Source organism: Mustelus asterias, chromosome 17 (genome assembly GCF_964213995.1).
Source record: "Mustelus asterias chromosome 17, sMusAst1.hap1.1, whole genome shotgun sequence".
NCBI lineage: Eukaryota > Metazoa > Chordata > Chondrichthyes > Carcharhiniformes > Triakidae > Mustelus > Mustelus asterias.
Window position 1 is genome coordinate 75503588 of NC_135817.1, and position 13675 is coordinate 75517262.

Here is a 13675-nt window from a genome sequence, read left to right on the forward strand (position 1 = left end):
AGCCAAAGACCTATAATTTACCTAGCGTTTGTTACTGCCTTGCAATTTACACAGGATATTTCATGCTTGATATTATATGGTGATCATCTCCTGAAATTCATCTTAAATTCAGTGGTATCAATCATTCCTGCAAGCATCTAACTTTAATGGAGATTGACTCACACTGTCCTGTAGCTGAGTGTACGGTCTCATGACTCTGAATGTAACAACAAAACCCCGTCGTAACCCGAACCAGACATTCTTATCTTTCACACTTCTCCAATCTTGGTGAAAATGGATTGCATCAACACAAGGCCCGATGTGATTCGATTAGCTACTTTATAGAACATAGAACAGTACAGCACAGGAACAGGCCCTTCGACCCAGGATGTTGTGCCGAACATGACACCAAATTAAATGAATCCCTTCTCTTCTGCCTGCCCTTCGTCCATATCCCTCTATTCCTTGCTTATTCGTGAGCATATCTAAAATGCCACTATTGTATCTGCCTCCACCACCACCCCTGACAATGCGTTCTAGACACCCACCGCTTTCTGTGTCAAAAACTTGCCCCTTACATCTCATTTGAACTTTCCCCCTCTCACCTTAAGTGCATTCCCCCAAGTATTAGACATTTCAACTCTGGGAAAAAGATTCTGACTGTCAACCCTATCTATGCCTCTCATAATTTTCTATCAGAAAACTTCACACAAAACAATCAATCCCTCCACCACTGACAAACACTGGCAACCATGTGTATCAACTGCAAGAACTCACTAAGGTTCCTTAGGTAGCACCTTACAAACCCATGACCACTACCATCTGGAGGGACAAGAGCAGTAGATGCCTGGGAACACCGCCACCTGGAGGTTCCCCTCCGAGTCACTCACCATCCTGACTTGGAAATATATTGTCGTTCCTCCACTGTTACTGGGTCAAAATCCTGGAATTTCCTCCCTAACAGCACCGTGGGTATACCTACGCTTCAGGGACTGCAGCAGTTCAAAAAGGCAGCTCACCACCACCTTCTGAAGGGCAACTAGGGATTGACAATAACTGTTGCCCTAGCCAGCGATGCCCACATCCCATAAATGAATTTTTAAAAACCCTTGCTTACCAAGAATCTTTCCACTCCTACCTGAAAAGTGTCCAAAGATTCTGCTTCCACTACCTTTTCAGGAAAAGAATTCCAAAGGCTCATAACTCTCAGAGTGAAAAAAAAATCATCTCATCTCCGTTTTAAATGGGTGACCCCTTATTTTTAAACAGCGACCCCGAGTTCTAGATTCTGCGAACAAAGGAAACATCCTCTCCATACCCACCTGTCAAGTCCCCTCAAGATCTTCTATGTTTCAACCAAGTCACCTCTTACTCTTCTGAACTCTAGTGGATGCAGCCCAGTCTGTCCAATCCTTCCTCATAAGACAACCCATCCATTTCATTTATTAGCCTGGTAACCTTTCTCTGAACTGTTTCCAACGCACTTACATCCTTCCTTAAATACTATACACAGAACTTCAAATGTAGTGTCACTTAAAAGTTAAAGTTAGAGTTTATTTATTAGTCAAAAGTAGGATTACATTAACACTGCAATAAAGTTACAGTGAAAATCACCTAGTCACCACACTCCAGCACCTGTTCAGGTACACTGAGGGAGAAATTAGTATGGCCAATGCACCTAACCTGCACACCTTTGGAGTGTGGGAGGAAACCGGAGCACCCGGAGGAAACCCACGCAGACACGGGGAGAATGTGCAAACTCCACACAGACAGTGACCCAAGCTGGGAATCGAACCCAGGTCCCTGGAGCTGTGAAGCAGCAGTGCTAACCACTGTGCTACCGTGCTGCCATTTTGAATGGACTTACCTCACATTAAGTTGATCTTTCTCGACACCCTAGCTGTGACTGTAACACTACATTCTGCACTCTCTCCTTCCCCCTTCTCTATGTACGGTATGCTCTGTCTGTACAGCGTGCAGGAAACAATACTATTCACTGTGAACTAATACATGTGACAATAATAAATCAAAACAAATCAAAATCAAACATGAAGGGAAGTGAGCAGAGGGATAGAAACTGCGTATGGGCAATAAGTAGTGACTCTAAATAAGGACTCGGAATCGGCGCAGGTTTGGTAGGCCGAAGGGACTGTTCCTGTGCTGCATTGTTCTTTGTGCTAAAGTAACACACAAGACATCATTCAGCTGGGCCTCTGCCGGCCCTGAACCATTTTACAGATTCTACCAGCTCGGAGCTAAATTTGTGCCAGGCCCCGACTTCTTTTGAACCAGGGTAGGCCGAGTACCTCGTACGCCGCCTGAAACCAAGGAGTAAAGCGGGTGTTGTCGAGAATGATGCATTAGCAGAGTTTTGAGTACTCCGGCAAGACAGAGGCTCAGGGGTGACTTGAGGTCTAAAAAATTGTGATAGGGTGGATAGGCTTTTTCCCAGGGTGGAAGGATCAACTACAAGGGTTCAAGTTGAGAGGGGGTAAGTTTAGGGGAGACATGCGGGGTAGGATTTTCCACATAGAGGGTGGTGGGTGCCTGGATTCTCCATTCTCAGTGGGTGTAAGAGGAGGGGCTGAAATTCCTTTCTGGAGATAAAATGGTTTAAAAAAAAGTCTCCATTGGCTGGATGGCCGCTGTGGATCGTGTTGATGCCAACTGCACTGGGTTCGATTCCCCTTCCGACTGTGTGGGAGGGGTGGAGTCCAGATTTGGGACTTGCCTTCTTGCCCTACGTGAGATGGAGACCATGGCGTTATGCGCCAGACCTCCTTTCAGGAAAAGAACTGAAGAAGATACAAGGGTGCACTCACGGCACTGAAGTTTACACTGCAGATCTGGTTAGTCTCTTCTCACTCCCTGAGTGCTGACACGCTTTTGAGGTTACTGCACTTCTGTGACAGTGGCAACACATTCAAATTAAATGTTTATGCAGTGCCAAGAGGAACAGATTTCTGGTCCCATGGAGTGAAGAATCCGTGTCAACATTAGTGCCACTGCCAAGGCTTCTTGTAATAATAAAAATGATCTTTCACAAATCAGAGAAAGCACTTTTGAAGAGTGCATTGGCTGGAATCCAAAACAGTTTAGATATTATAATAAATATTTCTCTTTCATGTCTAAAAACACAAGAGGCAAGTCACATTCCTTCCAGCAGCTCATCTTCTAGGTTATTTCCACCACAAGTTCCCTTTATTACGTGGGCGGGTTGCTCACCTGACTCACAACTCCTTCCCAAGAAAACCCGTTCGGTGCAACTGGAGAGTGGACAGATAGAGTCACATTACCTGCCCACTGGAAGGGAATATCTCATTGGGTGTTGTCTCAGAGCTCCCATCTCCACTACTGCCTTGAGTGGGGTCTGGAACCCTCCAAATCACTGAGTCCCACTGAAACATTTGAAAACTGCGTTTGATAGAATTTGTCGGGTAAGGAACATGCAGTAAAGGCAGCGAAATGGAGTTGAGGTGGTCATGCCTACACAGGTTGCATCATGCCTTCCAATACCCTCCGACAATCATAGAATCCCGACAGTGCAGAAGGAGGCCATTCGGCCCATCGAGTCCCCACCGACTCTTTAAGAATCTTACCCAGGTCAACCATTCATCCAAGCCCTTAACCCCATACATTTACCCCAGTGATCCCCCTAACCGCATCTTGGGGCACTAAGGGGCAATTCAGCATGGCCAATCCACCTAATCCGCACATCTTTGGACTGTGGGAGGAAACCGGAGCACCCGGAGGACAAACACAGGGAGAATGTGCAAATTCCACACAGACAGTTATCCGAGGCTGGAATTGAACCTGTGTCTCTGGCGCTGTGAGGTAGCAGTGCTAAACAATGTACCACCATCTTTTTTCTGCTTCTGTGTTAAAGATCAAGCCCATTAAACAATAGCTTTACTTATTGGTGGCTTTGCCACACTACCTAATAATGGAACTGTTGCAGTTTGCAGTTCAAATTGATTGTTTCATGGCTGTTAATCAGGTTTCTTTAGTTCTGAGCAGAGAGAGGCATTGTCTCTGTTGTTCTCTCCTTATCCAGAGTCAAGACAGAAAGCACAGTCTTCATATAATGAATTGCATGCGATGAATAGAAAACGGCGGCACAGCAGACAGCAAGTTGTTGGCTGGAAACCGTCCCTCATATGTTGCCTCTTGACAAGAAATGCAGCCAATGTGAATTGAGGCTGGAGCTTGTCAGAACATTGCTGTCTCCCAGTGTTGGTGCAACAAATACTTGAGATGGTTCTAAGTCTGGGGCACGCAAAACTTGGAACCCAAGCTCGGTATTGTTGGCTGCAGAGGTTTGAAGCTACTCTGTGCCTTTTGTGTTCAGTCTAGCAAGTGGCACACTGGAAACTTGCACAGAGAATATGCACAAGTTTCTTTAACATCTCAACAAAGGGCATGCTCTGCAACACCTAATTTTTAAAAAAATAATTCATAGGATGTGAGCATCGCTGGCTAGGCCAGCTATATTACCCATCCCGAAATGCCGTTTAGAAGGGGCAAGTTACCTTCTTGAACGACTGCAGTCCATGTGGTGTAGGGACACCCACAATGCTGTTAAAAAGCGAATTCCATGATTTTGACCCAACGATAGTGAAGGTACAGTGATATATTCCAAGTCAAGCTGGTGAGTGGTTTGAAGGGCATCCCCATGTGTCTGCCACTCTTGTCCTTCCAGATGCTAGTGGACGTAGGTTTGGAAATTGCTGCCTAAGGAGTCTCAGTGAGTTCCTGCAGCACATCTTATAGATGATGCACAAGTCTGCTACTGTCTGCGGCTGTGTTGGGAGGATTGAATGTTTGTAGATGGGGTGCCAATCAAGCAGGCTGCTTTGTCCTGAGGATCCCTGTGATAGTCAATTCCTCATGTTGCAGCTTTATAGAACCTTAGTTAGGCTGCACTTGGAATATAGTGTTCAACTCTGGTCGCCACACTAGGAGAAGGGTGTGGAGGCTTTGGAGAGGGTACAGAAAAGGTTTACCAGGATGTTGCCTGGTATGGAGGGCATTAGCTATGAGGAGAGGTTGGAGAAACTCGGTTTGTTCTCACTGAATGACGGAGGTTGAGGGGCGACCTGATAGAAGTCTACAAGATTGTGAGGGGCATGGACAGAGTGGATAGTCAGAAGCTCTTTCCCAGGGTGGAAGATTCAATTACTCAGGGGCATAGCTTTAAGGTGCGAGGGGCAAGGTTTAAAGGAGATGTACGAGGCAAGTCTTTTTACACAGAGGGTGGTGGGTGCCTGGAACTCGCTGCCGGGAGGTGGGTAGTGGAAGCAGATACGATCGTGACTTTTAAGGGGCATCTTGACAAATACATGAATAGAATGGGAATAGAGGGAAATGGTCCCCGGAAGGGTAGGGGGTTTTAGTTTCAGTCGGGCAGCATGGTTGGTGCAGGCCTGTAGGGCCTAAGGGCCTGTTCCTGTGCTGTAATTTTCTTTGTTCTTTGCTCAATGGGGACTTGGAATGTAAGCTCATTATCAAATTGCTGAACTGGATGAGTGGGTGTTGCAAAGCAACTACAATTCGCAAATTAATGCAAGGTGTCTGGGGTTAGATTCCGAGTGAAAGTGATGGGACTCCCTGGAGGTTGGACTGATCCATTTTCTTTTCATAATTAAAATATATGTAAACCTTCCAGGAGAGATTATTTGTGCCTTGAAGGGGTGGCTTAAGTTTCAGGGAATAACCAATGTTCAACATTTCATTGTGAGTTGGGAGTGCGCAGTGAAGGAATAGGCCGAAAGGACACAAAAGCACAGTTTGTTCTCCAAATCCCATCTCCGCATTGTGCCAACGTGTGTGAATTTTTAACCACACGTCCCTGGAACAGTCCATTCTTATTTCTGTTCAGAATAACATCCAACATTCCCTCCCTCGATCCGACAGTAAATATCTCAAAGTTGTCTTTGGGTACTTACTCCCATCATTGTTGAGTGTTGCGAATTCCGTCTGCTTCTCCGCGCAGCCTGCGCTGTTGCACACCTTCATCTGCAGCTCGTACCAGGTGGCCTCCTGCAGGTCGTACAGGATGTAGGACTTGGACAGGGTTGTCCGCTGCGCTGTGGTCCAGACAGTGGTCCCAAAGGGCCGGTACTCCAGAGTGAACATGGTGATTGGGCAGCCACCGTCAATCCAACCGATGAGATTAAGCCTGATTCTGGTGGTGTTGATGCTGGTAAACAGGTCCTGTTCCTTGGCGAACTGTGGCTCTGCAAAGGGGAGGGAGGAAATAGCTCCAAATTAGTATTAGCAAATTCTTTCTAACCATTTCTTATCGTAATAATCGGCCTTCCCTTTGAGGGCAAGTTCGACATTCCAATTCACAAATCTTCAGTGTGGGTGCGGATACGGAGGGGGCGTTTTGGGGCCCCCACTCTCCGTGCGCAGGAACGCTGGCGCAGCTGCAAAATGCGGAATTTTTGGCACGGGGGCGAAATATGGAATCAGGAAACTCAAATCTCTCCGGTGAGATCGCGTTACCCGATTTCCTCCGCCCCCTCGCCGGTGACATTGTGAGGTTCACGTCCACGATGGGGGAGAATCTCACTGCAATAGATTTCAATAAAATTTAATATAATTATCCAGCTCCCCCCCCCTCCAACCCCCGTCCCCTCCATCATATGAATCCCCCTCCCCTCACTGAAACCTGAAACCTCGGCGATGTGACGTCACAGTTGGTGAGGTTTACAACAGGGTTTTGAAAATGAGATCCATTCGAGGGGAATGTCCAAGTATAGCCCCTGGGAGAGAGAGACATGCCTGGGCTGTGCCAACCTGTACAAAGAGGCATTGCCAGGGGTGGGCCCGAGTGTGATCCCCATGGGGGTGGGTGGGGGGGGCGGCTCTTCATTACTTTGTGGTTGGGGGAAGTGTGAGCACCGAGGGGGATGGGGATGCCCCCAATGACCGGGACCCGGGGGCGGGGGGGGGGTGGGGGCGGGGGGGGGTGGGGGCGGGGGGAGTTGGGCAGTGGTTGAGCATGCGGAGAGCCACTGGTACTTTTGTGATGCGGGGATGGGGGTGGGGTACTTTTTTTGCTCAGATCGGGCCGCCCTTATAAAGAGGGCACCCTGATCTCTGTGCAGCTGGTCTTGACTGCTCCAAGAGTCTCCATCTCACCCAGAGTGATGGCGTAAGCTGCGTCTACTCATTTCTTTTTTAGTCAGAGAGATTCAAAATCCAAATCGAGAACTGGCCTGTAGAGCTAGAGAGCTTAATGCCCGTTTCCTGTCTGAGCCTGACACGCTGAAGAATTTCAGTAAGATTCCGCTGATAGGAACCCTCTGTTACTGAGAGCTCAGCCTTCCTGCATCATGTTGGTTCGTATACAGTTGGGGAGCGGAGGGTTCATATGCTACTGGTCTGTCATATGGGCGTGGGCGCATGATGGCACAATGGTTAGCACTGCTGCCTCACAGCGCCAGGGACCTGGGTTCAATTCCTGGCTTGGGCCATTGTCTGTGTGGAGTTTGCACGTTCTCCTCCGTGTCTGCGTGGGTTTCCTCCGGGTGCTGCGGTTTCCTCCCACAGTCCAAAGATGTGCGGGTTAGGTGGATTGGCCATGGTAAATTGTCCATACGTGTCAGGAGGACTAACTAGGGTAAGTGCATGGGGTTATGGGGATAGGGCCTAGGTGGGATTGTGGTTGGTGCAGATTGATGGGCCGAATGGCCTCCTTCTGCACTGTAGGGATTCTATGATTCTATACAATATATTACAAATGGCTAAGTATTCAGTAAAGTGTTCATGAGTAATTAGAGTGAATCTTCCTTTCAGATAGACCCACAGGTTTTCAGTTTCCATTTCACTGATCAAGCATCGCCTCTTCTAAGGGCTCCTGTGGAATCAACCAAACCTGAAGCCGATGCTTTTCATCTCTTTATATCTCAGTTCAAAGACAGCCTGAGGACGACCTTTTGAAGGTCAACTCTCATGAATAGTTACAGGAGCTGCGTCGCCAAGAAACCACTGTACCACCTCCAAACTTGTGGATCAGAGGCTCCATTCGAGTTCTGCAGTTTGTCACTTCATTGGGACAGTTCAGGACTCCAACATTTTGATTCGGTTCATTCTTGGGGTTGCTGAGTTGCCACCTCTTCGGGATTGGCCTGGAGTCAGTTTCCAGGAATTCTAAATCAATCTCCGGGGCACTGCTGTGTGCAACCCCAGAGAAAAATCATCGAGGCATTAAAACAAGATTGGTTTCGTTATTGTCTTTGAACATTTATCTTTGCCGGATATAAAAATATTGCATATTGGATAAGAAAGGTTGTTGGGCTGACAGTCAAACATCACCCAGTTGGGTTATGAGTCCTTTTGCTTTCCAACTGGTGTAGGATGGGCGTCACAAGGATGGATGTGTTGGTCAGCCAATGGCAAGAGTATGGGGGTGGGTCATGTGATGAAATCTCCAGGAATACTTTTAATCACAGTTGGTGACCCTGCATGGTTGGTGTTTTTGACTCTCTCTAGAAAACAGGCCATGCTGGCGGGCACTAAAGTATCAACTGTGACATAGGACTGAAGTAACATCCATCCACAGTGGCACAGTGGTTAGCACTGCTGCCTCACAGCGCCAGAGACCTGGGTTCGATTCCGGCCTCGGGGCCACTGTCTGTGTGGAGTCTGCACATTCTCCCCGTGTCTGCGTGGGTTTCCTCCGGGTGCTCCGGTTTCCTCCCACAGTCCAAAGATACGCAGGTTAGGCGGATTGGCCATGCTAAATTGCCCCATGAATTGTAGGTTAGATGGATTAGCCACGGTAAATGTGTGCGATCGGAAGGGGGAGAAAGGCTGGGTAAGATACTCTGTCAGAGATTCAGTGCAGACTGGCCTTTTCTGCACTGTAGGGATTCTATGATGTTAAAGTTGGATTTTTAGGACAATCTGACAGCATCATGGCCACTTTTACTCAAACTGTTTTTTAGATTTAAAAAAAAAAATCAAAATTCTCAAATGACCATGGTGGAAGTCATTATCTTGATTCTTACTCTGGTTCTAATAACGTTACGAGTCTACAACACTCTGGGGAATGCTCGGATGTTGAGACCTCAGCAAAACAAACCATTGTCATGATTTATTTCTGAAAGTTGATGGCATCTCAAAACACAATGTTTATCATCGCAGGAAAAGTACTGGCAGTAAATTAATATGACACGCTGCTTTATAAGGATACATGTGACGCATTGTGCAATGCACTATTCATGTGGAGCTACTTATTCTTTGAGATCTCATTACTGTAAATAGGCAGATTCTTGAGACAGTTAGAAGGAAATTTCTCCCAGCCACAATCCTGCCTGCCACATGATGGCTTCTCTCCAAGGTCAGAGAAAACAGCAGGAGATATAATTGTTAGATCACAGCATTAACAGGCTGCTGCAGGTAGTCTTCCAGATTTCTTTTTTTATTCATTCGTGGGACATGGGCATTGCCGGCTGGCCAGCATTTATTGCCCATCTCTAGTTGCCCTTGTTCAGAGGGCAGTGGAGAGTCAACCACATTGCTGTGGCTCTGGACACATGTAGGCCTGACCGGGTAAGGACAGCAGATTTCCTTCCCCAAAGGACATTAGTGAACCAGATGGGTTTTTCCGACAATGGTTTCATGGTCATCAGTAGATTCTTAATTCCAGTTATTTTTTATTAAATTCAAATTCCACCATCTGCCGTGGTGGGATTCGAACCCGGGTCCCTAGAATGTTAGCTGAGTTTCTGGATTAATAGGCTTAGCGATAATACCACTAGGCCATCGCCTCCCCTAGGAACAACGAACAAGGAGCAATACAGCACAGGAACAGGCCTTTCGGCCAATCAAGCCTGCACCGATATGCGGTTTCTATCCCTCTGCTCACCTGTGTCTATGAAGATACACCTTGAACGTTGCGAACGTGCCTGCTTCCACCACCTCCACTGGCACTGTGTTCCAGGCACCCACCGCCCTCTGTGTGAAAACCTTTCCCTGCATGTCTCCCTTAAACTTACCCTCTCTCACCTCAAACCTGCGTCTTCTTGTAGTTGACTCTCCCACCTTGGGAAAAAAGCCTCTGGGCGGGAATTTCCGGCTGCGCTCACCCCAAAACCATAAAATCCCACCCGAGGTCAATGGACCTTTCCATGGTCCAACTCTTGCTCGCTCTGATTCCCGTGGTGGGCGGAATGGGAATATTTGCCCCTCTGACTATCCACCCTGTCTATGCCTCTCATAATTTTGCAGACTTCTATCAGGTCACCCCTCAGCCTCTGTCTTTCCAGTGAAAACAATCCGAGTTTATCCAACTTCTCCTCATACCTAAAACCCTCCAGACCAGGCAACATCCTGGTAAAACCTTTTTGCACCCTCTCCAAAGCAAGCACATTTTTCTGGTGACATGGCGACCAGGATTGCATGCATTATTCCAAATCCGGCCCAGCTAAAGTTTTATACAGTTGTAACTTAACTCTTATACTGATGCCCCAACCGATGAAGATAAGCATGCTGTCTGCCTATAGAGGCAGGGGTAGGGTGGGGATGAGGGGAAAGGTGACTAAAATCAGAGGACAAGTCGCCACCATATTCAGTGAGTGCAGTAAGGTCTTTGAATAAAATTCAAGGGACATCGAAAAGGATGAAAATGTACATTTCAGCCTGTCAGGGGTTTCTGGAAGAGTCGGTGTGTACAAGGGAGAGTCCATTCATTTGGTTAGCTTCGCTGTAGGTGGCAATGGCACTTGGGTTGCATTGCCAACACTGATTGGTTCTATTCCTGGGGGCTTCTTGACAGGACCTCCTGCCCTACAAACGTTGGCCTTCCTGCTCGCCATTGGAGGCCCAACCTGTCCATTGTCGCCTTGCCTTGCCTTCGCGCACCAATCAGAAAGTGAACAGCCTCTTCATTTTCTGATTGGATGAATCTTGATTGTCAGTCAAGCAGCATGTTTTCACTTCCCCAGTGTGAAACATTCTAGTCTGCTCTCCGCAGTGTCCAGGAGATTAGCCTTTAATTCCTGGAGAACCCAGAGCAATCCAGCAGGATTGATAATCCTCCATTTGGACTATATCTCAGCCCCTCATTCCCAATGGAGGCTGGAAGCTGGGCTGACAGCTGACGGGTCCGGGAAGAGGGGCGGGGAGGAGACTGGGGGTGCTGCTTCCCACTGCCAACCCTACAGAAGATATCTTGCATTCCTTCATCAGCCTCCTTTATAACAGATTCAAAAATGTCCTTCACCACTGAGCTGCAAGGTGGCCCTCCAGGTGAACCAGTAGGGCAGCCTACACTTACTTCATAGAATCATAGAGTCCCTACAGTGCAGAAGGAGGCCATTCGGCCCATCACGTCTGCACCGACCACAATCTCACCCAGGCCCTATCACCATAACCCCATGTATTTACCCTGCTAGCCCCTCGACACTAAAGGGGCAGTTTAGCTTGGCCTATCAACCTAATTCGTACATCTTTGGACTGTGGGAAGAAACCGGAGCACCCAGAGGAAACCCATGGAGGGAGAACGTGCAAACTCTAAACAGTCAGTCACACGAAGCTGGAATTGAACACGGGTTCCTGGCACCATGAGGCAGCAGTGCTAACCACTGTGCCACCGTGCCACCCAGATTTCATGTCCACCCTACTTCACTGAGTATGTTACCCACCAAAGATTTGATAGTGGTTTCCAAAATCATGAGGGGTCTATTGCGATAGTGTGCTTGCTGGTATTTAAATATGTGATTATGTAAATAGTCATGTCATCACAGGAAGTGATGTAATGTCATGTGATGCTGCAGCCATGTTAGTTAGTCTGCTCAGCGAGTAGCACATGGAGTAGCAGTAACAAGAAACAAAACTCCATTGTATCTACCCTCCCCATCTTCATTTGTGTTTTTCCAGAAGGCGATGACATAACAGGGCCGAGACACAGTAGGCGGAGAGGGACAGATTCCTATTGGTCAGGAGCTACAGGTCACCAATTTAAGGTGAATGGCAAAAGAACCAATGGCGACATGAGGAAAATCTTTGTCACACAGCATGTGGTTAGGATCTGGAATCTGCCTGACAACGTGGTGGGAATAGCTTCAATCGTGATTTCCAAAAGGGAAGTCATAACATAATTATCCAAAGAGAAGGAATTGCAGGGTTACAGATTAAAGCTGGGGAGAGTTGGACTGGGTGAGTTGTTCTTGCCGAGAGCTGGTATGGATTCTGAGAAGGAAAAGAAGAGTTTGGAACAGTATTCTTATTTCCTCGTTTTACTTGCGTTCCGTTTTAAAGTATACAAGACCGATTCAGACCAGTATTCTTATTTTCCCGTTTATACTGGTGTTCAATTTTAAAGTTTCCAATAATGATAATGATATGCTAATTAACTCAAGTGATGTTCCCGACCTGGAAATGTGTCCTGTCACTGATGGAAGGAAGGGGACAAGCGCCCCACATGTTATATGGATGTGAAACACAGTTTAGCTGCTCTCGCGAGATGGTTCTCTCCCGTCGCTGCCCGACACGATTCGGGAGCGGAAAATCCCAGCCAATGTGATGTACAAGCACATGTCCCAGGTGAACAGATGTGCAATAATATCGCTAGGCTATTAATCCAGAAACTCTGCTAATGCTCTGGAGACCCAGGTTCAAATCCCACCATGGCAGGTGGTGAAATTTGAATTCAATAAAAAATATCTGGAATTAAGAATCCACCGATGACCATGAAACCATTGTCGATTGTCGGAAAAACCCATCTGGTTCACTAATGTCCTTTAGGGAAGGAAATCTGCTGCCCTTACCTGATCTGGCCTACATGTGACTCCAGACCCACAGCAATGTGGTTGACTCTCAACTGCCTTCGGGCAACTAGGGATGGGCAATAAATGTTGGTCAGCCAACGATGCCCATGTCCCACGAATGATAAGGGTCTTTTAGTTGCCCTTATCTTCAAATAAAGAACCCACATTATTGTTCTACCAATTCTCATTATGTGACTGGTATGCTTGTGCTAAACAAAAGAATGTAACAATTAGCATTCAGACCCTTGCACAATTTTGCCTTTGGCAGACTAGGCCCCCCTTTTTTCTTTATTCTTTCATGGGATGTGGGTTTTGCTGGAAAGACCAGCATTCGATGGCTGTTCCTAACTGGCCTTGAACATGTGTGGCTTGCTAGGCCATTTCAGAGGACACTGCTGTGGATCTGGAATCACATGTAGGCCAGATCAGGTAAGGATGGCAGATTTCCTTCCCTAAAGGACATTAGTGAACCAGATGGGTTCTTTCAACAACAAATGATGGTTTCATGGTCACCGTTACTGAGATTAGTTTTATATTGCAGATTTATGAATTGGATTGAAAATTCCACCACCTGCCGTGGTGGGAATCGAACTCACGTCCCCACAGCATTCCTGGGCTTCTAAATTATTAATCCAATCTCTCCCTGTACAGCTGAACTCTGCTAAAAGCACAGGCCGAGGATAGCCTGGGGTTTCCTGACCACTCACGGATCATTGTCTCCTGCATTTAGTCACAGAACCGTCAAACAATAATCTCAGACCAAATCAAAGCTCCAAGGATGGAAGAGAAAAAAGCTATATTGATATTAAAGCCTTGATTAAGTGCTATGGTGTACTGTCTAACTTGTAGCACCATTCGCTTGCAGGGGTCAAACCAAGGTAACACAGTGAGGTTGGAATAAACCTTTCCCTTGTTTC

General features: G+C 47.1%; 1 protein-coding gene across 4 annotated transcripts in view; it reads right to left on the reverse strand.

The window, feature by feature from the left end:
• LOC144506201 (cell adhesion molecule DSCAM) overlaps positions 1 to 13675 on the reverse strand; it is a 518357-nt gene that overhangs the window by 47380 nt on the left and 457302 nt on the right. For all 4 annotated transcript variants that reach the window (XM_078232062.1, XM_078232059.1, XM_078232061.1 and 1 more), the window contains exon 25: positions 5925 to 6215. In XM_078232062.1, coding sequence (XP_078088188.1) covers positions 5925 to 6215 — 291 coding nt within the window. The remainder of the gene's footprint in view (positions 1 to 5924; positions 6216 to 13675) is intronic.